A 24,442-nucleotide genomic window follows, 5' to 3' on the forward strand; every position below is an offset into this window, starting at 1 on the left:
CACTATGTAGCCAAGGATAATCTTCAATGTTGGATGCTCCTGCCTTGTAAGCGCTAGGACTGCAAGTAGGCGCCACCTTACCAAATTTATGGAGTGCTAATGACTGAACACACACAGTTCTTCACATCCTAAATAAGCAATCCACCAGTGAGCTCCATCTTTCCCAGTAATATTTCTATGGCTTTTGTGGATTTAAATGGTTTCAACGGGAATAGCTTTAAATAACCATCCTAGAAGAGTCCAATATAACTAAGACGAACATGAATTAATCCTAATTCAACTAAGATTGCTCACCCAACATTTGCTTCTCTCTCCAAAAAAAAAAAAAAGTAGGAGAATCATATCATTTTCTAGCTTTATATTACCACTGAATGTCAAGAAGCTGTCATGTTTGATTAATTTTGACATAACTGCTTGAATTTAGCATTTAGAAGAGAGCTAGTGTCAAAAAGGCTTTTGGGGGAAGCAATGTACTAAGCTGTTTCTGAAAGCTAAACACACCCAAGTATATTGGCGTATATAGAACCTCATATTTTATTCTACACTCAAGTCATTAGTGTAGCTTCAAAGTCCATGGCTCTCTGTCAGCCCTGACATCCTTAGGGTGGAAGAACTGTGGAACCCTCTTCTTTATTTTGGGAGATGCCAAATGAGTCACAGTACATAAGAGTAAGGTGGTCCTGCAGAACAGGAGTTGCTGAGAGGTACTGGCTAAAGGGAGTTTCCTTGAGTTGCACAGCAATCAGATCAAACCAGGGGAAAGGCCTAGGTGGAAAAAAAAAAGATAGCATTACTTTCTTCAAGTCTGTTTAATACATTTAACTTAAGTGTAAAACACCATACTGAGGAAGAAGCTCTGAACTTGACTATATCACTATAGAAATTCTTAAGCACAAAAACTGAAGAAGGAAAACTGCAAAGACTGAACTATATAGACCAGAACACAAAAGTTTTATATATATTTGTGTTATAATTATGTAATATATGCCTATATATCTGTTTTAGTTTATAAATGTTTTATATAAATGAGATACATATAAGATAGATTGAGGGGGCTGGAGAGATGGCTCAAGAGGTTAAGAGCACTGGCTGTTCTTCCAAAGGTCCTGAGTTCAATTCCCAGCAACCACATGGTAACTCACAACCATCTGTAATGAGATCTGGTGCCCCCTCTTCTGGCCTTCGGGCACACATGCAGGCTGAATACTGTATAAATAATAAATACATAAATCTTAAAAAAAAGATAGATTGATAGCTACACACACACACACACACATACACATATATTTATATTTGGATGATAAAAAGATAGATAGGTAGGTAGATAGATAGGCAGACAGACTAACAGACAGACAGATAACACTGGAAGGGGAAGAGAGAAAGGAACAAAACACTTGAAATAACTGTAAAATTTCCCCAAATTAATATCATATACAAAGTTAGAGGTCCAGGTGGCAAGCTAAGAAAAGCAAGCAGTATAAATGCCAACAAAAATCCTGGGAGAAGCCAGAGGAGAACTATTTCACAACAGAGTAGTCTTACAGAGGTAAGAAAGTGACTCCTCAGAAGCTATGCAAACAGGAAGACAATGGAATGAAATATTTAAACCATAAACTCAGAATCATGGCTCTTTTTGAGGTTTACTTGTTTTGCTTGCATGTGTGTATGTGCACACATTCATTTCTTGAGGTCAGAAGAGAGGAGCATACTTCCTGGTCCAAATGATGATGAGCCATCCTGTGGCTGCTGGGAACCGAACCCAGGTCCTCGCAAGAACAGCAAGTTCTCTTAACCACTGAGCCATCTCTCCATCCCCCAGAATTATGAATTTTGTAGGAAAAAAGGTTTCTTACAAGGAGTGTTCAAAGTTCTTTAGAATGAAGGAAAATAACAAATGTTAGGAACTTGGATCCACATAAAGGAAAAACATTAAAGATAAAGGAACTAAGACCTTTGTTTTCCTTCCTCTGCAGAAATCAAACGTAACCATTTGTTCAAAGTAACAGTGATGGGGCTGGCAATGTAGCTCAGTGGCTGGAATGTTTGCTCATTTGCTCAGCATGATGAAGCCCTAGTTTTAATACCCAAAATCACATAAACTTGGTGTGCTGGCACATTCCTGTAATCACAGCCCTCAGAGGTGGAAGCAGGGATCCGAAATAGAAAGCCATCTTCAGCTACATAGTGAGTTTGAGATCAGACTCGGAAACTTGAGAACAGTCATTTTTAAAATGTATTCAATTATTTATGCATGTGCTGGGTGGTGGTGGTGACTGCTTTTTTAGGGGGCGGGGCAGTTGCGAGACATGGTTTCTGTGTAGCCTTGGCTGTCCTGGACCCGCTTTGTAGAGCAGGCTGGCCTCGAACTCACAGAGATCCACCTGCCTCTGCCTCCCTGAGTGCTAAGATTACAGCTGGGCTTTGTGGGACGTACCTTTAAGCCCAGCACTCAGGAGGCAGAGGCAAGTCGATCCCTGTGAGCTCAAAGCCAGCCTGTTCTACAGAGAGTTCTAGAATAGCCTTGGCTACACAGAGAAACCCTGTCCTTTCTTACTTTTGGTTTTTTGAGACAGGGTTTTTCTGTGTAGCCTTGGCTATCTCTGGACTTGCTTTGTAGATAAGGCTGGCCTCCACTTCACAGAGAGCTGCTTGCCTCTGCCTCCCAGGGTGCTGGGATTATAGGCATGTACCACCTTGCCTGGCAGAAACCTGTCTTGAAAAAAACAAAAAAAAAATATGTATGCATATACATCATATATTTGTGTGAACTGAATTATGTCAATGATACATGCACACATGAAGGAGGAATTCCAATTATGTTGATATCATAAGACACACTTCTGAGAAGTGGTGTGGTGTTATCTGCAATTGACCTGGACTAGTTGTAAATGTATAGTGCAAGGTTGTTGGTAATAAGATTAATGCACAAAACTCGATCTCCTTCCTATATGCCAGTGCTTTGGATCATTTCATGATGCTGTAACTCATTATAAAAAACTGAGGTTTGTTAAGCTCACAGTTATGGATCCTGGAAGTCTAGCAGTTTAGTGCCAACATATGCCCAGCCTCTGATGAGGGCCTTCCTGCGGGACCACAGTCTAGTGGATAGTGTCCCATGAAAAAGCAGACCCAGCATGCCCAGGTCCCTCTTACCTATCAGGGTCCCACTTCCAAATACCAGTAAGACTGACTTAGGAGACAGATACAGTGGATCTCTGTGAGTTTGAGGCCAGCCTGCTCTACAGAGGAGGTTCCAGGACAGCTAAGGCTGCACAGAAAGACTGTCTTGAGAAGGAAGAGGGAAAGGAAGAAAAGATATGACTTTGGGGACTGGAGAGATGGCTCAGAGGTTAAGAACACTAGGTGTTCTTCCAAAGGTCCAGAATTCAATTCCCAGCAACCACAGGGTGACTCATAACCATCTATAGTGAGATCTGGTGCCCCCTTCTAGGCTGCAGGCAGAACACTGTATAAATAATAAATAAATAAATCTTTAAAAAAAAAAAAAGATATGACTTTGGGGATTAAATTTCAAGTGGGATTTAGCGAGAACAGATGCCCATACCATAACAACAAGCACCAAAGGAGAACGTGGCACTTAAAGCACAATAACCATTTATATTGGTGCCCTAAAACTTAAATACTTTTATATAAATCTGGCAGAATATGCATAAGATCTAAATGAGGAAAGTATAACTTATGAAAGATATTAAACAAGATAAGCATAGAGAAATTTCATTTTTATGGATAAGAAAACTGTCAAGATGTCAATTCTCAACTTGATTTGTAGATTCAATGTAGTCCCATTCAAAATCCTAGCAAGTTACGATACTGTATATTGACAAATTAACCATAAATTCGATATGGAAAGCCACATACGTTAGTCAACTCTGTGGAAAGAGAATGAAGTTGGAGGATTGACAGACACTGTCCAGTTTAAGATGTATTATAATGTTAGAGTGATCAAACTGCAAGAACAGACAAGTGCATCAGCAAGACAGAATAGAGAATGTAGAAATGACCCATGCAATTGTAGTTAATTCCTCTTGGTCAAAGGGCAGAGGCCATTCAGAGGAGAGTACAGTCCAACAATGTGCACTCAAGCGAATGAACCTTAACACAAAAGCAGCAAATCTAGAGGTGGATCTGATGACCTTCACAATAGTGAATGGAAAGTGTATCACAGATTCAAATGCAAAACACACACACACAAAACTGACAAAACTAAAAGATAACGAGGAAATCGAGACCACCTACTTTCGTTTGATTAATTTGTTCTGTCATTGAGGAGCTTGTCTCAAACTTGCACCTTTTTTGCCTCAGTCTCCTGATGCTGACACACAAAGTGTGTGCTGCCACACCCAACTTGCAGTGGCTTTTAAATTTTAACATGAGATTATACTTGGTATTTGCTGTCACCAAATGCCTGACATTACCAGCTTAAAGGAGAAAAAGGTCTGGCAAGATGGATCATTGATTAAAGCACTTGCTCCCAAAATGTAAGGACTGGAGTTGGGCCCCCAGAACTTAGTCAGATTCTAGGTGGGTGTGGCGGCATAGCTGTAGTTCTAGTCTCTGAAAGTAGAGGCAGGGGTACAAGAGCAAGCTGGCTAGTGATCTCTAGCTTTGATTAAGAAACACTGCTTCAAATAAAGAAATAAAAATAAAGAAACCCTGCCTCGATGAATAAAGATAGAAATCAAGGATAATTCCTGACATCAGCCTCAGCGTGCACGCACATACATGCACACACATACATGCACAGGCACAGGCACGTGCACGCATGCACATATGTACACACACACACACAAAGGAAAAGGGAGAAAAGAGAGCCAGCAAGATGACTAAGCAAGATGGCTATTACGAATAAAGCTGCTATGAACATAGTTGAGCAATTGTCCTTGTTGTATGGTGGAACATCTTTTAGGTATATACCCAAGAGTGGTAAAGCTGGATCTTGAAGTACCACTATTCCCAATTTTTTGAGAAAGGGCCAGATTAATTTCCAAAGTGGCTGTGAAGTTTGCATTCCCACCAAGAGTGGAGGATGGTTACCCTCCATCCACATCCTCTCCAGCATGTGTTGTCACTTGAGCTTTTGATCTTAGCCATTCTGATGGGTGTAAGATAGAATCTCATGGTCATTTTAATTTGCATTTCCCTGATGAAATTTTCAGGCAAACAGATGGAACTAGAAAAGATACCTGAGTGAGGCAACCCAGAACCAGAAAGACACGCATAGTATGTGCTCACTTATAAGTGGATATTAGCCATATAATATATGATAACCAGGAGCTCCATAAGGGGAGCAACAGAACTAAAAAATCTGGGCACAGGGGTCTTTTCTGAGACTGATATCCCAAACAAGGACCACGAATGGAGATAACCTAGAACTCCTGCACAGAAGTAACCCATGGCAGCTCAGTATCCAAGAGGGTTCCCCAATAATAGGACCAGGGACCATCTCTGACATGAACTTAGATCACCTCCATCTGAGCGGGGAGCAGCCCTACTAGTCCACAGAGGAAGACAAAGAAACCAGTCCTGATGAGACCTGATAGTCTAGGGTGGTCAGATGGAAGGGGAGGAGGACCTCCCCTATCATTGGACTGGAGGAGGGGCATAGGAGAAGAAGAGGGAGGGTGGGATTCAGAGGGGAGGGGGGAAGGGCTATAGCTGGGATACAAAATGAATAAACTATAGTTAATAGAATTAAATTAAATTTAAAAAATATATAGGATAACCATACTAAAATCTACAGACCTAAGGAAGATACAGGCAAAGAGGCTAGAGACCAGAAGCGGTGGAAGAGAGGGAACAGGACACGAGCCTACCATAGATGTCCTCTAAAAGGCTCCACCCTACAGGGGATCAAAGCAGATGCAGAGACTCACAGCCAAACTTTGGGCAGAGCGCAGGAAGTCTTATGGAAGAAGGGGAGGATAGAAAGACCCAGAGGGGACAGGAGCTCCACAAGGAGAACTATAAAGCCAAAAAAATCATGGCCCAGGGGCCCCTGCAGAGACTGATGCACCAGCCAAGGACCATGCATGGAGAGGACCTAGATGCCCTTGCTCAGATGTAGCCCATAGGCAGCTCAGTCGCCATGTGGGTTCCCAAGTAAGGAGAGCAGGGGCTGTCTCTAACATGATCTCCATTGCCTACTCTTTGAACACTGTCCCCTGGCAGTGTGGCCTTGCCAGAATACAGAGGAAGAGGATCCACGAAGTCCTGATGAGACTTGATAAGCTATGGGCAGATGGCAAGGGAGGAAGTCTCCCCCTTTCAGTGGACTAGGGGAAATGGATAGGGGGGAATAAGAAGGGAGGGTAAGACCAGGAGAAGATGGGGGGGGGCTACAATTGGGATATAAAGTGAATAAATTGTAAAAATATAAATAAATAAATGCCCTTCAATTTAAAGTCCCCCCTACTCTTTAATCCCTGTTAGCTGGTTTCTTGCTCTGCCTCTTGACCTAGGGTTAACTTTATTAAATCCTGTGTATGGAAAGCTCTTGAATTAAAGTGTATGCTAGGGCTGGGTGAACCACACCATAATCACCTGTTTACAATAAAAAGTTCTTGGATTAAAGGTATGTAATAGGGCTCAACCACACAAAACAGGGTTTTATAGTTCACAGTTTTGGGGTTCACAATGGGATCAAATATCCTGCAACAGGAAGCACAGAGAGAAAATGCCTACGTTCTCATAAGCCCGGCTTTCTCCTGGGGCCTTCAGTGTATCTGATGGCACTGCCCACATTCAGACTGGCATCTCCCTTATTGAATTCTCTCTGGAAACACCTTCCCAGACACACCTGAAAAAGTGCTCCTGAGAGTTATTTAACCCAACCAAGCATGCTGACAGTCAAGCTTACCCATCACAAGCATGAAAGACAGGATCCATGAAAGAAAAAGTGAGCTACTGTTGATTAAAATGAAAACCTTCTGTACAAGCCTATAATCCCAGCATGGGGAGGCAAAGCTAAGTGGATCATTGCAGCTTTTGAGGCCAGCCTAAGCCTGCTGGGTTCTGGACGAAATATGGTTACAGACAGACATTCTGTCTCAATTAAACAAACAAAGTCTTCCCCATGACAAACACTGTCAAGAGAATAAAAAAGCAGATCACAGTTGGAAACTATCTGAAAAAGACATCTCCAATAAGAGACTATTATCTAAAATACAGAACTAGTCCTGAAAACTGAACAAGCAGATAAAGAACACACTTAAAAAAATGGACAAAATACCTTAACAGACACCAGGCGTGGTGGCATACACCTGTAATCCCAGCACTAGTGGAGGCAGGGGCAGGCAGATCTCTGTGAGTTTGAGGCCAGCCTGGTCTACAAAGTGAGTCCAGGACAGCCAAGGCTACACAGGGAAACCCTGTCTCAAAAAAAAAAAAAAAAAAAAAAACAAAAAGACCTTAGCAGACTTGTCATTAGAGAAGATAACACAGATTGTAAGCAAGCACAGGAAAAGGTCTTCAACAAGCAAAGTTTAATGACACCACCCATCTACAGCAAGGAGATGGCACTTCCCACCTACTGAATTTGCCACAGTCCAGAACCCTGACAGCACCAGCTGAGGAAACAACAGGAACTGTGCTGCTGGGAATGCTGAGGAGACGCTGGGAGCTACTTTACCAGATTCTAGAAAACTATTCTCTACCAGATAACAACAGCCAAGCCTTGTACTTAACAAAACAAACAGGATACGCGGAAATTTTGCTGCTTACAAACACCTACACCTAAGTGTCTATAGCAGTTTCAGTCAGAATTATCAAAACTTAAAAACAACTGTGGTGGTTTGAATGAAAATGGCCCCCATAAGCCTATAGGGGTTAGGCTTTATCGGGAGGTGTGACCAGGTTGGAGAAGGTGTCTCACTGGGGTGGGCCTGAGGTTTCAGAAGCCCAAGCCAGGCCCAGTGTAGCTCTCTGTCTCTTCCTGCTGCCCGTGGATCCAGATGTAGAACTCTCAGCTGCCTCTTGAGCACCATGGCTGCCCGCACACCTCCATCTTTCCCACCATGACAATAATGGACCAAACTCCCTCTGAGCTGTAAGCCAGCTCCAATGAAATGTTTCCTCTGTAAGAGCTGTCACGGTCATGGTATCTCTTCACGACAACCACGGCATCTAAGACAACAACCATGATGTCATTCGGTAGGTAAACAGATGAAGCGTGGCACAGACAGGCAGTGGAATATGGTTAGGTGTGAAAGCAAAATAAGCCAGCAGGTCATGCAAAAGGCATAGAAGAAACATAAGCTAGTCTGAAAAACCGGCATACATACATGACTCCAGCCATGTGGCCTTTCAGAACAAGCAAGATGGCTCCAGGAAAAAGAACAGTGATTGCTGTGTGCTAGAAGGGGTGAGACAGCTAGGAGGAACAGAGATGCAAGCGCTTAGACAAATACAAATTTTAGCAGTCAGGATCCTAAATATGAGCAAGTTGTCAAGAAGAAAGCCTCTGAGTTCCAAACTGAACAATAGCAGTCACATGACCGAGAAGCAGCGTAGGGAGCTGGAGAGGTGCCTCAGGGGTCGCCTGCTGACGCTGTCAAGATTGCTGTCAAGTTGTGGTAGTGATGCCTGAAGCCGCCACGAGTGCACACACGGTACATAGACATGTACACAGGCAAAACAAACATGCATGTGAAAAATAAACTTTAAAAAACAATTTTTTAAACAATTTGGAAGAAGTAAATCAATGGGGAGGAGAAAACACTACAACTGTTTATAGTCTCAAAAGAACAAGAATATTATGTAAGGAAATGACAGCAGGCTGCTGTCAAAAGGAAAACTCAGAGAATCTCAAACATAAACATAAAAATGCTCTCCTAAAGTATGCTAACAGCAGCAAGGCACTGAAGAAAGCAGAGGAAGCCAGGAAAGCAGAAGGCAAAGATGTTAATAACAGAAGACATGAAATTGGAAGACCCACCCAAGAGGTCAAAAAAGGAAAGAATAACAGGGACAATAGAGGAAAATGGGAAACTGCAGAGAAATAATTAGAGAAGACTGGAGAACTCAGACTATGAAGCCCAGTTGACCACCCTGCTTCTCCAGCATGGGGTGACATGGCTTTTGCTTCACAATAACCCATAAAGCAGTAGATTTACAAACAGAACGTGAACTTCTTCTGTACGTGTGTGACGTTTCACATTATTTTTAAAAAGTAACGGGGCAGGGAGCTTGGGAAATGGTTCAGTCAGTTAAGTACTTGCCACTCAAGAATGAGGATATGGAGTCAGGCCTGGCGACATACAGCTTTAAGACCAGTACCCAAGAAGCAGAATTTCTGTGAGTTCAAGGCCAACCTTGCCTAGAGAGCAAGTTTCAATATAGGTAAGGCAATGTATCAAAACACTGTAAAATTAAAAAAAGAAAAAAAAAAAAAAAAAAAAGCAAGAGTGGCCCAGCACCTGGGATTTGGCCAAAAGGATCAGTAGCTCAAGAGCAGCCTGGGTTACATAGTGAGCTTGAGGCCAGCCTGGACTAGACAAGACTGTCTCCAAAACCAAAAATGTAAGAACACGATGAGTTAGAGAAGCTCGTATTTATGGCTTTTCCATAGCTCCCGACAGCCTAAAAGCTGAACACAATGGAACAGAGCTCAAAAGCACTACAAGAAAACGATTTTCAGCTTACAATCTGCTACTTAACCATTTCTTGGTAAGAGCACAAATATTTCCAAACATAATGAAATCTCCAAAATTACTCCCAATGTATGCTTTTCTCATGAACCTATTATAGACTATGATTCATTAAAATAAAAAAGGAAACTAGCCAGGCAGTGGTGGCACACGCCTTTATTTCCAGTACTTGGGAGGCAGAGGCAAGCGGATTTCTGAGTTCGAGGACAGCCTGGTCTAAAGCAGGAGCTCCAGGATAGCCAAGGCTATTCTGAGAAACCCTGTCTTAAAAAGAACAAACAAAAAACAAAACAAAACAAAAAAAACCTAACTAACTAACTAACTAACTAGCTAGCTAACTAACTAACTAACTAACTAAGAGAGATTCAGGATACAAAACAACAAAGGTGTGAGGGAAATCCCCAAACCGAATCATCTACTGGGAAGAAGAACTAGAAGCAGTGATTATGTCTGGGTCTCAGGTGCCTGAAGCCCCTGGTGAAGCAGAGGAAGTTGGATAAGAAGCCAGGAAACAGGGTTGCCCTCGCACGTGTTAGCTTTCAGAGGGGATGGCGACTGTGCGCTTAGCCGTGAGTGTGTGCGCAGCACCGATGTGTAGTCATAGGCTCCCAGAGTAACAACAGCAACCTGAATTCCCAAACCGGAAAAGACCACCCGGGAACGAAGGTAGATGAAAAGAAAACAGGGCTCAGTAGGCTCATATCTGAGGGGAGGACAGCAGGAGAGCTAGGAAAGGGGAGGAATGTCAGGGATCACAAAAGTCAAGAGGAATTACTTAAAAGAATGATGGCACGGCCAGTAGTCCACCGAGCAGAGGAACTCAGAATGCTCACTGAGCCTAGAGACACAGAAGTCACTGGTAATGACAGCAGCGAACTTTACATATTGGAGAAGCAAAGACCAGAAAGGTTGACTTGATTGTCGCCACGCTGTAGAAAAACGACATTCGAATGTGGCATTGGTGGCTATGTTTTGTGTCTGTGTGTGTCCTACAGCTCAGCTAGTCTTCAGTACATTTCCCCAGCAGAAACACCAGTCCAAGCATTCAAAGTCAGAGCATGGATGTTCTCAAAACCCACTGTGCAGAACTGAGGCAGAGGAAAGCAGGGTGAGATGTGATTGATGACAACAATGTCTACAGGCTGCCTGCGCGGCTGCTGTTCCTGAGTGAAGGAGGCGATGCTCGCATCCACACAGAGTCCTAGCCGGATGCAGAAAGCAAAGGTGGTATTATGCGCCTGTGCTTCTTCTGACACTTTGGAAATAGATATTCGTACATCTTACCATCTAACCACAACACAAATATCTGTTGGTGCCTAGAGAAAATGACAAAGACATAGTCTGTTAGCCAACTAGCTATGAAATGGTATTCAAAAGGCAGGGAAGCTTTTGGATCTTTCTGTAGTTGTTTTTTACTGGTTGAAATTTTTTCTTGTTTTGTTTTGTTTTGAAAGTGTATTTATTTGTACCAATTTAAAAAGAGAACACAGGTCAGGCAATGCAGTCAGGCATGTTTGCAATGCTGGAACTTGAAAGCCTGAGGCACTAAGATCACAGACTGCAGGCCAGACTGGTCTGCATAGGGAGACTCTCAAAACAACAACAAAACAAACAAACAAACCAACCCTGAGACACGGAGAGGAACAGGAAAGGATGAAAGAGAAGCATGTGTGAGGCGGAAGAGAGGGCTCAGCGGGTGAAGGGGTTTGCTGCCAAGCCCACATTCTAAGTCTCGTCTCAGAATCCACACACTGAAAGAGAACACTGACTTCTACAGGTTTCCCTCTGCTATCAACAAGCCCCCTCACAAAGAAAGGTTTTTTTTAAAGTATCCCTTAGAGGCTGTCCAGCGGTGGTGCATGCCTTTAATCCCAGCACTTGGGAGGCAGAGGCAGGCCGTTCTGTGTGAGTTCAAGGCCAGCCTGGTCTCCAGAACAAGTTCCAGGATAGCCAGTGCTACACAGAGAAACCCTATCTCAACAAACAAACAAACAAACAAACAAACAAAAAAGTGTCGAACATAGGTTAAGACAAAATTGTGGGACAGATCAGACGTTTGGGGCCTTACCTTTTACGAAACAAGTTCCTGATGTAGGTTTTGTTCATAAAATGTATTAAACGAAATTTGGGGCACAAGGATATGTCTTTCTTGCAGCTTTCTAAGTGCACAGAGAGGAACAATTTGTTGAGAAGCTGCAGCGCCTGCGAGTGAAACACATTCATTGATGTGCAGACATTGATGACTGCGTAGAACACGGCCTCCAGCCATTTGATGTTGAGGATTACTCCCCCTAGGGAGAAAAGTAACAATGAGCATCTACAGGAACACGTTGCAGGGAACCTAAAAGAAGCCCAGAGTGTGACTGCCAAGACACCTTCTGTCCTACTTTCCCTGTCAGTATGACAGGAGATGAACAAACACTTTCTTTTTTGCTCTTTACAACACATTATGTGTTGATGGCACCAAAGGGGAGCAGATAGGCCGAAGGCGGGCACTGCTAATGGCTGAAAATGCTCACAAGGGTACCTGCCCACAGCGGGGAGGAACTAAAGAATGCTGAGAGATTAGAGGAGAGTCCCCTCCCCCTTTTCTGTCCCAGATACTGTGTTCTGTTTTTTGGCTTCGTGTTGTTTGGTTGATTTTGTTTTTGTTTTTCAAGACAGATTCACATGTAGCTTTAGCTGTGTTCGAACTGGTTTTCTAGCCAGTCTTGAAGGCCTGACTCTATCTCCCCTTCTCCAAGGCTGCGGCTATAGGTATGGACCACCAGCTCATTCTCTTGTTCATATAAGCTCTTTCCCCTACTTGTTTCTAGTCCAGACCTAAGGAGTCAAAAATTAGGCGTCTCTGCTCTGCCTAAGAAAGGTTCCTTTTGCCTACCAAGCTCCTTGCACACCAAATTCAAATGGCTAAGAGTGTACCTACTTTGTGCTCTCCCCTAAGACACACACACACACACATACACACACACACACACACACACAGTCATGGGAGGTAATTGTCAAAATAATGTCAGAAAGAGTCACACAGCTGTGCCATTACCAATATTACAGTAGGGACAGGTGGCCCGAAGAATTTCGGGATCCTTGAGAGCATCTGCCATGCTCTGATTCTGTCCCCAGATGTTGTCCGAATCCTCGAACTGATAGTGGGGCCGCAGTATATTGGTGTGGTTCAGTAGAAGTTTCAACCTGGAAGCCACAAAGACGGAGAGTACAGGGAATAAGCAGCTATCCCATCTACTGCCTTCGTGCGCAAGCCAAACAGCTCCCTCCCCTGCAAGGCGCTGCTCAGGGAACATGATGTGGGCCTGGGAGTATTCTGAGGGCACGGATTAATTGGGTTGTTCAACCATCCACCTGATATTTACTAGACGGTATCACGTGCCTAGCCCTTGACTAGACGCAAGAGTACAAAAACAATGCCTGACGTGTACTTCCAGCAGCTTTTCAGGTTGTCTGGTATTTTCTCATTAGCGCACAGGATGGGAAAGGAGTGGCGGGAGACAAGACGCCATTAATGTTCTAGATTGGGGAAACACAGCCCGATCCTGAGTGCTGTTTGTGTAAAACCTGGAGGAGATAGAATCAGCCAGCTGGCCCGGGCTTCGGGGAGTGAAGCCAACAGCAGGGTTCGCTGTGGTTCTGTTCTCATCTTTGATAAGATACCTGGGGAGTGGGATGGCGGATACAAAGCTGTACACCAGGCAGGTCCTTTCGAGCTTGTTTTGAATTTCTAGGCAGATATTGGGCAGCTGAGCCGGCAAGCAGCAGAGGAACAACACTTTGGCCCAGCTGGCCAGAGAAGGGTTGTCACAGGAGCACCGGACGCCTAGTTTCTGGAGCTCAGCTGGCAGGGAGAAAGGCACAAAGCAGAGGAGTTTGACCCGAACATCAGCGGTGGGGAAGAGGGTGGTGGTCACTGTGTTGCAGTAGGCTACCTTAGTCACACTGCCACAGAAACCAGAAGCTGTTCCCGGGCTTTCCCCGAGCAGCACACAGAAGACCCCCTCCCCTTTGCGACAGCAGCAGGCGCCACTGCAGCGGAGCGCACACCTGTAGCATGGGTCCTTCTGTCTTGGTTTTAGAACAAATGCTAGACGTTTTCTTTTTTCTTTTTTTTTAATGTAAGCTAGAAAACAAAATCTCTGAGAAGCATTCTAATTCCAGTTACTGAAGAGTTAGCACCTGCCAGAGAACGTCTACAGTGCTCTCCGTGTATTGTTTAAGGTGATTCTCACAAGGAACTTCTGAGACCCGTGAGGATGGTTCCCGTACTACAGATGAGCAAACTGAGGCTCTGGGATGTTATATGACTCATTGAAAGTTATATATCTCCCCGGCTTGAGTTGGTGGGTAAAATTAGAAGGGTGAGAGAATGTGCAACAGAAACTGGGAGGAGTTGTGGAAGGTTTAATAGTTTTTGTTAATGTATACACAACAATAGTAAGACATTCATAAATGTGGAGTCTGTGTGTGTGTGATCAGCTCATACAACTTCACTGAACACACAGGCACTTACTATTTGATTATCCTTTCTGCAGTATGAATTTTCAAATGCATATTTAAATACATTACATTAAATACATCAAATACATTTTAAGGATTTAAAATGTACACTTCCAGCTGGTGTGCTTTAAGTGTTACTAAAAAACAGAATGTGAAAGGTATTGGAAAGGCAAGTGCTCATCCCAGTGACCAAAAGTGTTAAAAGCGGTGCTGGGTTACTCGTCATGATGTGTGTGGTTATACATCAGACAGCGCCGCGAGAGCAGGCGGCATCATTCTTTGATGTGCATGCAGCAGCAGTTCCCAGCCTTGCGTAGTGACCCTTTTAGCGGTTGAACAATCCTTTCATAGGGATCACATATCGGATATCCTGTATATCAGTGTGTTTACATTATGACTCGGAACAGTAGCACAATTACAGTTATGAAGTAGCAACAAAAATAATTGTATGGTTGGGGGCCAGCACAACATGAGGAGCTGTATGGAGGGTTGAGAGCCCTTGATTTAGAAGCTGATAACAAGCATGCTGCTTACAAATCTGTTAAGTGATACAAAACACACTTTCAATGCATCAAGTAAAACACCAGGATACAAAAAGCAAACAAGGAAGGAAGGAAGAAAGGAAGGAAGGAAGGAAGGAAGGAAGGAAGGAAGGAAGAAAAAAAGGAAAAAAGGAAGGAAGAAAGGAAAGAAAGGATACAATTAGGTACAGTATCAATTTCTGATATACTTCAAGAAAAAGAAGAGGAAGAGAAGAGGAAACAAAGACTACATAAGATTAACATGGGTGATTATTCCTCCTTAAAAAGGTCATTTTTCTACAATATGCATACTGCTTTGCACTGTTATTTTGCATTTTATTATAGTCTAATTTACATGCATTACCACACAGAGTGTACAGTCTGAACAGTTTTGATAAGCACATAATACCCATGCCGCCCATATTTCTCTCTAGATCAGCAGTTCTCAACCTTCCTAAAGCCACAACCCTTTAATACAGTTCCTCATGTTGGGGTGGCCCCCAACCATACAATTATTTTGTCGCTACTTCACAACTGTAATTTTGCTGCTGTCATGAATCGCAAGGTTAAAGTCGAAAGAATCCCTGCTTTAAAGGGAACCTCTCAAGATAGCTTTGATAAGGCTACCCAGCACCACAGCTACTGTCCTGATACTCCCTGCTCCTCACCCAGGGACTCTGGCCTCCGTGTGGAGATCCACAGGTTCTCAGCAGGGATGGGGACACGTCTCAGCAGTACGTAAGCCAGCTGCTTTCCAAGGTGGCCACCTCCAATGATGCCCACCTTTATCTTCTGATCCTCAGCACTGGCAGCATCAGAGGTTGCAGACCGGGAATCTACTGTGCCTGAACTCCCGTGCAATAATTCCCTGGAGAATGAACATATACACATAAATAGATGCATATGCTATAGTTTTCCCCAGCAGTAGTTAAGGCTCTTTAGGGGTTTTTTTCCATGTGGAAGCCTGAGGGCAAAGTAATACTTCAAAAACAAGGCATTTCGACTGTTGGCCATTTATACAGCCTTACTAGGAAATAAAACCTTCGTCATGAAAAAGCACGTCCCTTTTCCAAGGGACTGAAACTGAGTGAAAATATTTTATCAGTGAAAATATTTTTTGTTTTGTTTTATGTTTCTTGCATTTTCCTAAGTCCTGAAACATGAGGTCTGTATAGCTCATATTTCATTAACCTTAAACATCACTATGTTAAACACCACATGGTGATTACAGCCTACTGTGGACCAGTTCTCTTAGCTTTCTGGTCTATTTTCTGGGCAGAGAGCTGTCAACTAAATGTATCATCACTGTCCTAATATACAGTATGTTTGGGTCTATGCATATTGTTGTGAAACAGATATCTAGTCCCTTTGCATCCTTGCAAAACAGGAACTTTATATTCCTGAACAGCTCATTTCCTTCTCCACATCTGGCAGTTATCATTTTACTGTTTGTTTTCTGACTACTTTAGCTTACACCATGTAAGCGGAATCATGCAGCGTTTTCATTTTGCACTTAGGATCATGTCCTCAAGCTTCATCCAATTCCTAGCTTATCAAATTTCCTTCTTGAGGCCTAATAGCAATATTTCCTTGTATGCATATAGACACAGTTTGTTTTGTAGAGTCTCATGTAGCCTAGGCTGGCCCTAAATTTCTGATTTCCCTGCCTCTGCTTTCTGAGTGCTGAGATTACAGGTGTGAGCCACCAGGCTTGATATATATCACACAGTTTGTTTATCCATTGTATTAACAGTTTGTCTCGTTGCTGTGATACCTAATGAAAATATCTTAAGGGTTGACTTAGCTACTTTTTTATTGCCATGGCAAAATGCCTCGACTAAGGCATGTTATAAAAAGAAATGATTTAATTTGAGGCTCATGGTTTCAGAGGGTTAGAGTCCAATGTTGTCATGGTGGGGAGCATGGCATCAGTAGGCAAGGAGGCACTGGCCTAGTAGCAGCTAAGAGGCAGAGAGAGAAACATCTTCTCCAATAAGGACACACCTCCTAATCCCTCTCAGATAGTTCTACCAACTGGAGACCAAGTATTCAAACATATGAGCCACCACAAGGGTTTATTTATTTATTTTCTCATAGTTGGGGGTATAGTCCATCGTGGTAAGAAACTTAATGGAGCCAGGAACTTGCAGAGATGGCCACATTGTGTCTGCAGTCAGTGACCAGCATGACGAATGCTAGTGCATGCCTCACTTTCACCTTTTAACTCAACCCACGATCCAGCCCATGGAATGGCACCACTCGCAGTTGAGTTTGATCTTTCCACCACAATTGACCTAACCTAAGTAATCTAGTTGATTCTCGGTCATGTCAAGTTGACAACAGGTATGAAGAAACATCTCCTTGTAGTTGTCATACGCATTTTCCTAGTGGCTGTCAATGTTGAACATCCTTTCATAGACCTGTTGGCTATTTCTATACATCCTTGGAAGAAGTCTTAGGTTAAGAATCAGGTTATCGAGTTTATTGCTGAGTTGCAGGGGGTCTTTGTATATACTGAATTTTGCTGTTGCTGTTGTTTTAATTTTCTTTTTAAATTTAATTTTATTTGTTATAATTTATTCACTTTGTATCCCTGCTGCAGCCCTCTCCCTCATCTCCTCCCAGTCCCACCCACCCTCCCTCGTCTCCCCCTATGCCCTTTCCCTAGTCCCCTGATAGGAGAGGACCTCTTCCCCTTCCCTCTAACCCTAGCTTATCAGGTCTCATCAAGGCTGGTTGTATCATCTTTCTCTGTGGCCTGGCCTGGCTGTACCCCCCAGGAGGAGGAGATGAAAGAGCCAGTCACTGAGTTCATGTCAAGAGACAGCACCTGTACCTCTTACTAGAAAACCCACTTGGAAACTGGGCAGCCAATGGGCTCGCTTTGAACAGGGGTCTAGATCCTCAGTGCTCGCTCCTAAGTGGATATTAGCCATATAATATAGGATAAACATACTAAAATCCATAGCCCTAAAGAAGCCAAACAACAAGGAGGACCCTAGGGAAGATGCTTGATCCTCATTCAGAAGGGTAAGCAGGATAGACATCAGAAGTAGGAGAAGACAAGGAATAGGACAGGAGCCTTCCACAGAGGACCTCCGAAAGACTCTAACTTCCAGGGTATTGAAGGAGATCCTGAGACTCATAGCCAAACTTTGGGCAGAGTGTCAGAATCCTTGTAGAAGAAGAGGGAGATAGAAAGACCTGGAGGGGACAGGGACTCCATGAGGAGAACAACAGAGCCAAAATACCTGGGCCCAGGCTTAGCTGGAGACTGATAGTCCAACTAAGAACCATGCATGTTGCTTTGTCTTTCAAGACAAGATTCTCTGCGGAGCCCTGGCTATCCTGGAACTCATTCTGTCACTCAGGCTGTCCTGGAACTTACAGAAATCCACTTGCCTCTGCCTCCTGAGTGCTGGGGTTAAAGGTGTGTACTACCACTGTCCAACTTTTATTTTTAAACCTAACTGTATCAGTTATAAGTTCCAGAACTATAGTGAATAGAAGTGGTGCAAGTGGGAGTCCTTGCCTTGCTTCTGGTCTTGGGGGAGGAGCTTTCAGCTTTAAATATGTTACCTTGCACTTTTATCAGCCTTTAGGATACTGACGTAATTTCCCTCCAGGTTTTAAGTGTTGTCATCCTGGCATACTGCTGACTTTTGTCAGCTACTTTGTCTGCATCGACTGAAATCATGTGACTTTTGTTTTTCCTTCGGTTCATGTGGTGCTGCAAAAAGGTCTCTAGGCAGAAAGTCGGAAACCAGAGACTGTGACTAACTCCCCCGTTAAACTATCTCCTCTTTATTTCACACAAAATGAGGGCAAACCGCTCTCTGTCTCATCTAAATAGAAAAGAGGCTTCAACTCCCTGATGGATGTTCTTCCGGATTTTTAAAATTACCATTAACGCCCAAACTCATGCACATGCGCAATTCCCTAATAAGCTCACTTGGGGCCTGACCGGTACACAAGCTTCCACCGCTGGTACTCAACCAACAAGGGTAAGTTAAAGGAAAACTAACACACGTCGTAGGTCCTATAGCTTCAGATCACTAATATGGATTGTGTGTGTGTGGCTTACTAAACTGGCTTACAGAGCGTGGTCTTGGCGGTCCACCAGTGGCTGTCTCTCAACAGAAAGGCTAAGAGCTCAATAGCTATCCGGTCCTTGAGGCTAGGTATCTCCACAATCCAAATCAGGCCCTGGAGAGGATTCCCGCCGAGCCGCTGGTCCGTGTGCGGTGGAATCCCGAAGAAGTTGGATTTGGATACTGGCCTCCGCACTCAGATAAACAAACTTGAGAAGGAGAGTGAGGGCAAGCCGACAAAAAGCCAAGTTTCCTTCTTCCGAGTTCTCGTTTGAGCACTGCCGCCAGGTGTGGCCTCAGTGTAGGATGGGTCTTCCCGCTTCAAAGCGCTTGCTTAAGATCCCAGGAGGGCCCGGCAACTAGGCTTTCAGGTAACTCCAGAGATAGTCAAAACTGACAACCAAGATTAGCCATCATGTGTATGTTATAGATAACGACAATGATAAACTGGGAGGCCCAGCAGCATGCCCGAGGAAAGGTTATACAACTTAAGCATCATAAAAGGTGGAGCTAGTCAAATGATTCCCACTAAACAGTCCCCTCTTGTCAACACCTAAGTTCATAAAGAACGACAAGCCAAGGGATCTGTGTGGCCCTCCCGCGAGGTTGCTCACACTTTCACTTTCTCAAGCGCTTCCTCTTCCGAATGAGGCTTTGCTTCCTAGTCTTTTGTCTTCACCTATAAAGTCATCATTGAGAACAAAAACCTTCCGTATACCAATGCATTACACACGGATTTTGCATGTTGAGGCATCCTTGCACTCCAAGAATAAATTCCACTTGTTAATGGTACATAATCTTTTTGTTGTTTTTGTTTTTCAAGACAGGGTTTCACTGTGTAGCCCTGGTTGTCCTGGAACTCCCTCTGGCCTGGAATTCAGAGATTCACCTGCTTCTGCCTCCGGAGTGCTGGTATTGAAGGTGTGCACAGCCGCTGCACGGCGATACCTAATCTTTTCAATGTAATGTTGAGCTCAGCTAGCTAACATTTTGTTGAGCATTTTCACATTAGTACTCGCCAGCAGTGGACACTGATTGGTAGCTTTCTCGAAGTATCATCAGCTTCCTCTAAAATCAATTTAAATGTTCTCTCTTCTACTTTTTTGCTAGAGTTTGAAAGGGATTAATTTTTTCATGTGTGCTGCACGTATAGTTCTGTGTGTGGGCTGGTATCCATATGCTTGTGTGTGCACCAAGGTTATCTTCCTTGACTGACCTTCACCTTAATTAGGTAAGACCTCTGAGTGATCCCAGAGTCCATGATTTAGGTGGTCAGCTTAGCCATCTTATGATCTGTATCAGGGTTTCTATTGCTGGGAAGAGACACCATGACCACAGCGACTCTGATAAAGAAAGACGTTTTAGTTGGGGCTGGCTTACAGTTCAGAGGTTTAGTCCATTATGTTCATGTTGGAAAGCATGGCAGTATGCAGGCGGACATTCTGGAGAGGCAGCTGAGAGTTCTATATCCAGATGGGCAGACAGCAGAAAGAGAATGCCATACTGGGCTTGGCTTGAGCCTCTGAGACCTCAAAGTCTGCCCCCAATGGCACACTTCCTCCAACAAAGCCACACATACTCCAACAAGGCCACATTTCCTAATAGTGTTGCTCCCTGTGAGACCACTGGGTTCATTTTCATTCAACTCACCATACTACCTTCACCTCTAGAAAGATGAGATAAGGCTTCCAGGCATAGGTGGATTTTCACATTTACTTGGGTGCCGAAGATCTGAACTGAGATTCCCAACTTTGCCTGTCAGTGCTTCATCTGCTGAATCATCTCCCTGGGCCAAGATTGCTAACTCTTCAAGCTTTAAACTATCTGGTCTGGGACTTCCTTGGTTGAGAGGTTCTGATTAGCAGTTCTATGTCCTTTCTGGTTCATATTTTTGGCCGTCATGGTTAGTCTTTACAGGTTCTAAGGTTTTCCACTGCATGGATATTTTCCAGTTTCTTGACAATCCTCCTTTCCTGCACCATTGGCTGTCATAGCTCCTCTTCTGTGTCTATTACTCCATTCTTTATTCCTTAGTTTAGATAAGGGTTGTTGTTTTTGTTTACTCATTTATCTAGCTATCTGTTTATTTAAGATTTATTTGCTTATGTATGTAAGTGCTTTATCTGCATGTACACCTGCATGACAGAAGAGGGCATCAGATCCCATTATAGACGGTTGTGAGCTACCATGTGGGTGCTAGAAATTGAACTCAGACCCTCTGGAAAAGCAGCCAGTGTGCTCTTAACCACTGAGTCATCTCTCCAGCCTCTTGTTGATGCTTTTAAAAACCCAGCTTTTTGTTTAACTTTTCCCCCTATGGCTGATCTATCCTACATGTTATTTTTCTGCTTAACTTCCTTCATTTTGCAAACATTTTTTCTAGTCCATAGAGATATGCTATGTATCCTCCTTCAAACTCATTAAAATTGATTGTCCCTGTAACAATACTGGGGAATAGAACCTCTGAGGGGTGACTGATTCACGAATGGAATAAAGACATTGCATGGGATAGATTCCTACTGAGTCTGTAGCTTGTTTTGCATTATTCCTCTTTCCAATAATTTAGGTTGTCTGCACCAGAAAATGGACTAAGGTGACCTGATATTTCTTTTCTTTTCTTTTCTTTTCTTTTCTTTTCTTTTCTTTTCTTTTCTTTTCTTTTCTTTTTTCTTCTTCTTTCTCTCTTTCTTTCTCTCTCTCTTTCTTTCTTTCTTTCTTTCTTTCTTTCTTTCTTTCTTTCTTTCTTTCTTTCTTTCTTTCTTTCTTTCTTTCTTTCTTTCTTTCTGTTTTGTTTTTTGAGACAGGGTTTTCCTGTGTAGTCCTAGAGGCTTTGGAACTTACTCTGCAGACCAGGCTAGCATGGAATTCAGAGACCTACCTGCCTCTGCCTCCCTAGTGCCAGGATTAAAGGCCCGCACCACCACCTGGTCCAGTATTCTTGGTTTCAAGCAAGTTATCTGGCTGTAGAGACCCCAAAGTCCAAAGTGGCTTTCCTGTCCCCCACTATCAGGTCAGTCTTAGAAGAAACAACTGCCTCTGTTTGAAGCAACAGGCAAATAATGGCTAGTCATTTATTCTGTGAAAGGCAAGCTGGTAGCATGAGTGAGTAAATGCATGAATAAATGAATGAAATAAATCACCTTGCCCTCTGAATAAAAATCACTACTAGTCCAGGCTTTACTATGTAAATACAAGACACCCCTGTATGAATTTTGCTGGTCATGACAGACCACAAGTTGTTGAATATGGACTGGAAAGTATAGAAAAACAATTCTCTCACCAGATTTAAATCTCCAATATAAAAAGCACACATCCCTTGGATTCCCAGCAGTGATGCTTGTGTCTTCCTCAACTAGCTTACCTCAAAGTGCAGAGCAGTTTGCAAAAGAAGGCTGCATGGGCACAGCCCTTGGTCATCAGTCCCCGGTGCCGTCCCTTCAAGTACAGCCAGTACCGCTCCTCCTCTGGAATCCCATATTCAAACTTGAGGAACTCAAGGTCATCTAGTATATTCATGTCCAAAGTACCATCGCCTGCAGTGACAGACACCAATCAAGATGACTCCCCGCCCTGGAGAACGGGCCTCAGGCAGAGGGGCGTAAATATGAAGGTGTGTGGGACGAGGTCACGGTGTGGGCTTCTGCACCACTCTCCTTCCAGATTCTGAACTTGGAGGTTAGCATCTCTGTCTGAGTGGGGTTTCTGGGGCTTCCTAATTGCTATCCTGGATTCCTGAAACCTGAAAAGGAGTCCACAGTCATAGTGAGTCACACTGGCTACAGGTGTATTTTTCAGCAGGAGTTACAAGAGCAGCAGGGTTCAGAGGTGTTCTCAGCCGAGAAGGGTTTTCCCCTTCTATTCATTCCTTGGGCTTCAGAAATATTGCTGATCACACAGGACCTCATTTCAAAGAAAATCTCCACTCTCAGTAAACTCTGTGTGCCCTGTAGGGTAGAAAAGAGCCTAAACTGAGGAGCACCGATCCTTTATCTAGAGCATGGGCACTTTGATCTTAGAAAATAAGCCTAGAGAGTTACAACCCCAACTCTCACCAATGAACAGAGAGAAGTCCAATTCCTCCGAACTGGCTTGGTCAGATAAAAACTGCATGTGGATGGTGAGCCACCTGAGAGAGTTATCATTATGACTCATTAGCAACCAGTTCATTCTAGCCTCTGGTCTTAAAGGGGCAAGACACACCTACAAACTTCCCTGGCCTGCATGCCAGGAGGACACAGTTCCTTTCACTACTTGTCGGAATGCTAAACCAAGCCAGCATGGGACTTGTTTTTCCCAACCGAAGATTTTGGATGTCAATATTCTCTTTCAGATTGGAGTATCATATAGATCTTAGTATGACTTTAAAAACCCATGAGATGCTAAGTGGAGATGCAAGCACAAAGGTGCTAGCCATGCAGGCCTGGTGACCTCAGTTCAATTTCCTAAATCCACCTAAAGGTAGAAAAAGAATCCTTCATAAAGTTGTTCTCTCTCTCACACACACACACACACAAAAACAGAAAAAAACAAAACAAAACAAAACAAACCCAGCTATTTCTTTTTTCTCCCTAGTATCTAGGATTGAACCAGGACCTGTGCATGCTGGACAATAATCTTAGCCCCTTTCTTTGCAGTGACTCATTAAATATGATTAAATATGATTCTATGTCTTACGAAGCTGAGACTACAGGGATGTATCATAACATTCTGCAAAGGAAACTTGCTGTGTTGAGGGCTGAATCCAAAGCTTTGCACTGCTATTCTATCCCTTAGTACACAACACTTTTTTTTTTGTTGTTGTTGAATAAACAATCTTGTAGCAATCAAGGCTGAAGTCAGAGTTTAAAACTACTCAGTCTCTAAGTCTCATTAGGTTAAAAAAATCGAGGTGAAATTCATGTAAAATAAAAATTTTTTTTTTTTTCGAGACAGGATTTCTCTGTGTAGCCTTAGATGTCCTGGATTTTGTAGACCAGGCTGGCTGGCTTTCTGCCAATTTGTCAAAAGCTGTAGTTATCTGAAAGGAGGGAACCAAAAGATCCAGCTGTAAGGCATTTTCTCTTGTTATCTTTTGTTTTTTTGAGACAGGGTTTCTCTGTGTAGCCCTGGTCTGTCCTGGACTTGCTTTGTAGACTAGGCTGGCTTCAAACTCAGAGATCTGACTGACTCTGGAGTGCTGGGATTACAAGTGTGCTACCACACCTGCCAAGGTATTTTCTTACTTAGTGATTGATGGGGATAGTTCCGCCCATTGTGGGTGGTGCCATTCCTGGGTTGATGGTTCTGGGCTCTACAAGCAGGCTGAGCAAGCCAGTGAGTGAGCTGTGCCCCTCCACGGCCTCTGCATCCGTTCCTGCCGTTTTGAGTCCCGCCCTGACTGACTTCCTTGATGAACAGTCATATGGAAGTGTAAGCTAAATAAACCCTTTCCTTCCCAACTTGCTTTGGTCATAGTGTTTCATCACAGCAACGGTAACCCTAAGATAGTAACTCTCCATTCTAGACTTTTGGTGTGCCGCCCCTCCCTTTAGAGCTGTCGTCTCTCCTTCACACAAAGTCCATCATCAGACCCAAAAGGAACCACTTTATACAGACCTTTAGCCACCATCTTGGCTGAGGTCAAATCCCTTGTAACCAAGTGTATGGGGAGGTTGGA

General features: G+C 43.5%; 1 protein-coding gene across 1 annotated transcript; it reads right to left on the reverse strand.

Moving 5' to 3' along the window:
* Positions 1–460: 460 nt before the first annotated feature.
* Positions 461–23,140, reverse strand: Noxred1 (NADP dependent oxidoreductase domain containing 1). Its single transcript, XM_060387922.1, is given in 7 exon segments — positions 461–765; positions 11,734–11,956; positions 12,709–12,857; positions 13,335–13,515; positions 15,364–15,487; positions 19,686–19,734; positions 22,124–23,140. Coding segments are annotated over 7 exon segments (1,071 nt in total). The 5' UTR covers positions 22,303–23,140; the 3' UTR covers positions 461–599.
* Between the last annotated feature and the right edge of the window lie 1,302 nt (positions 23,141–24,442).

The sequence above is a fragment of the Meriones unguiculatus genome, chromosome 7 (assembly GCF_030254825.1).
Source record: "Meriones unguiculatus strain TT.TT164.6M chromosome 7, Bangor_MerUng_6.1, whole genome shotgun sequence".
Classification (NCBI taxonomy): Eukaryota; Metazoa; Chordata; class Mammalia; order Rodentia; family Muridae; genus Meriones; species Meriones unguiculatus.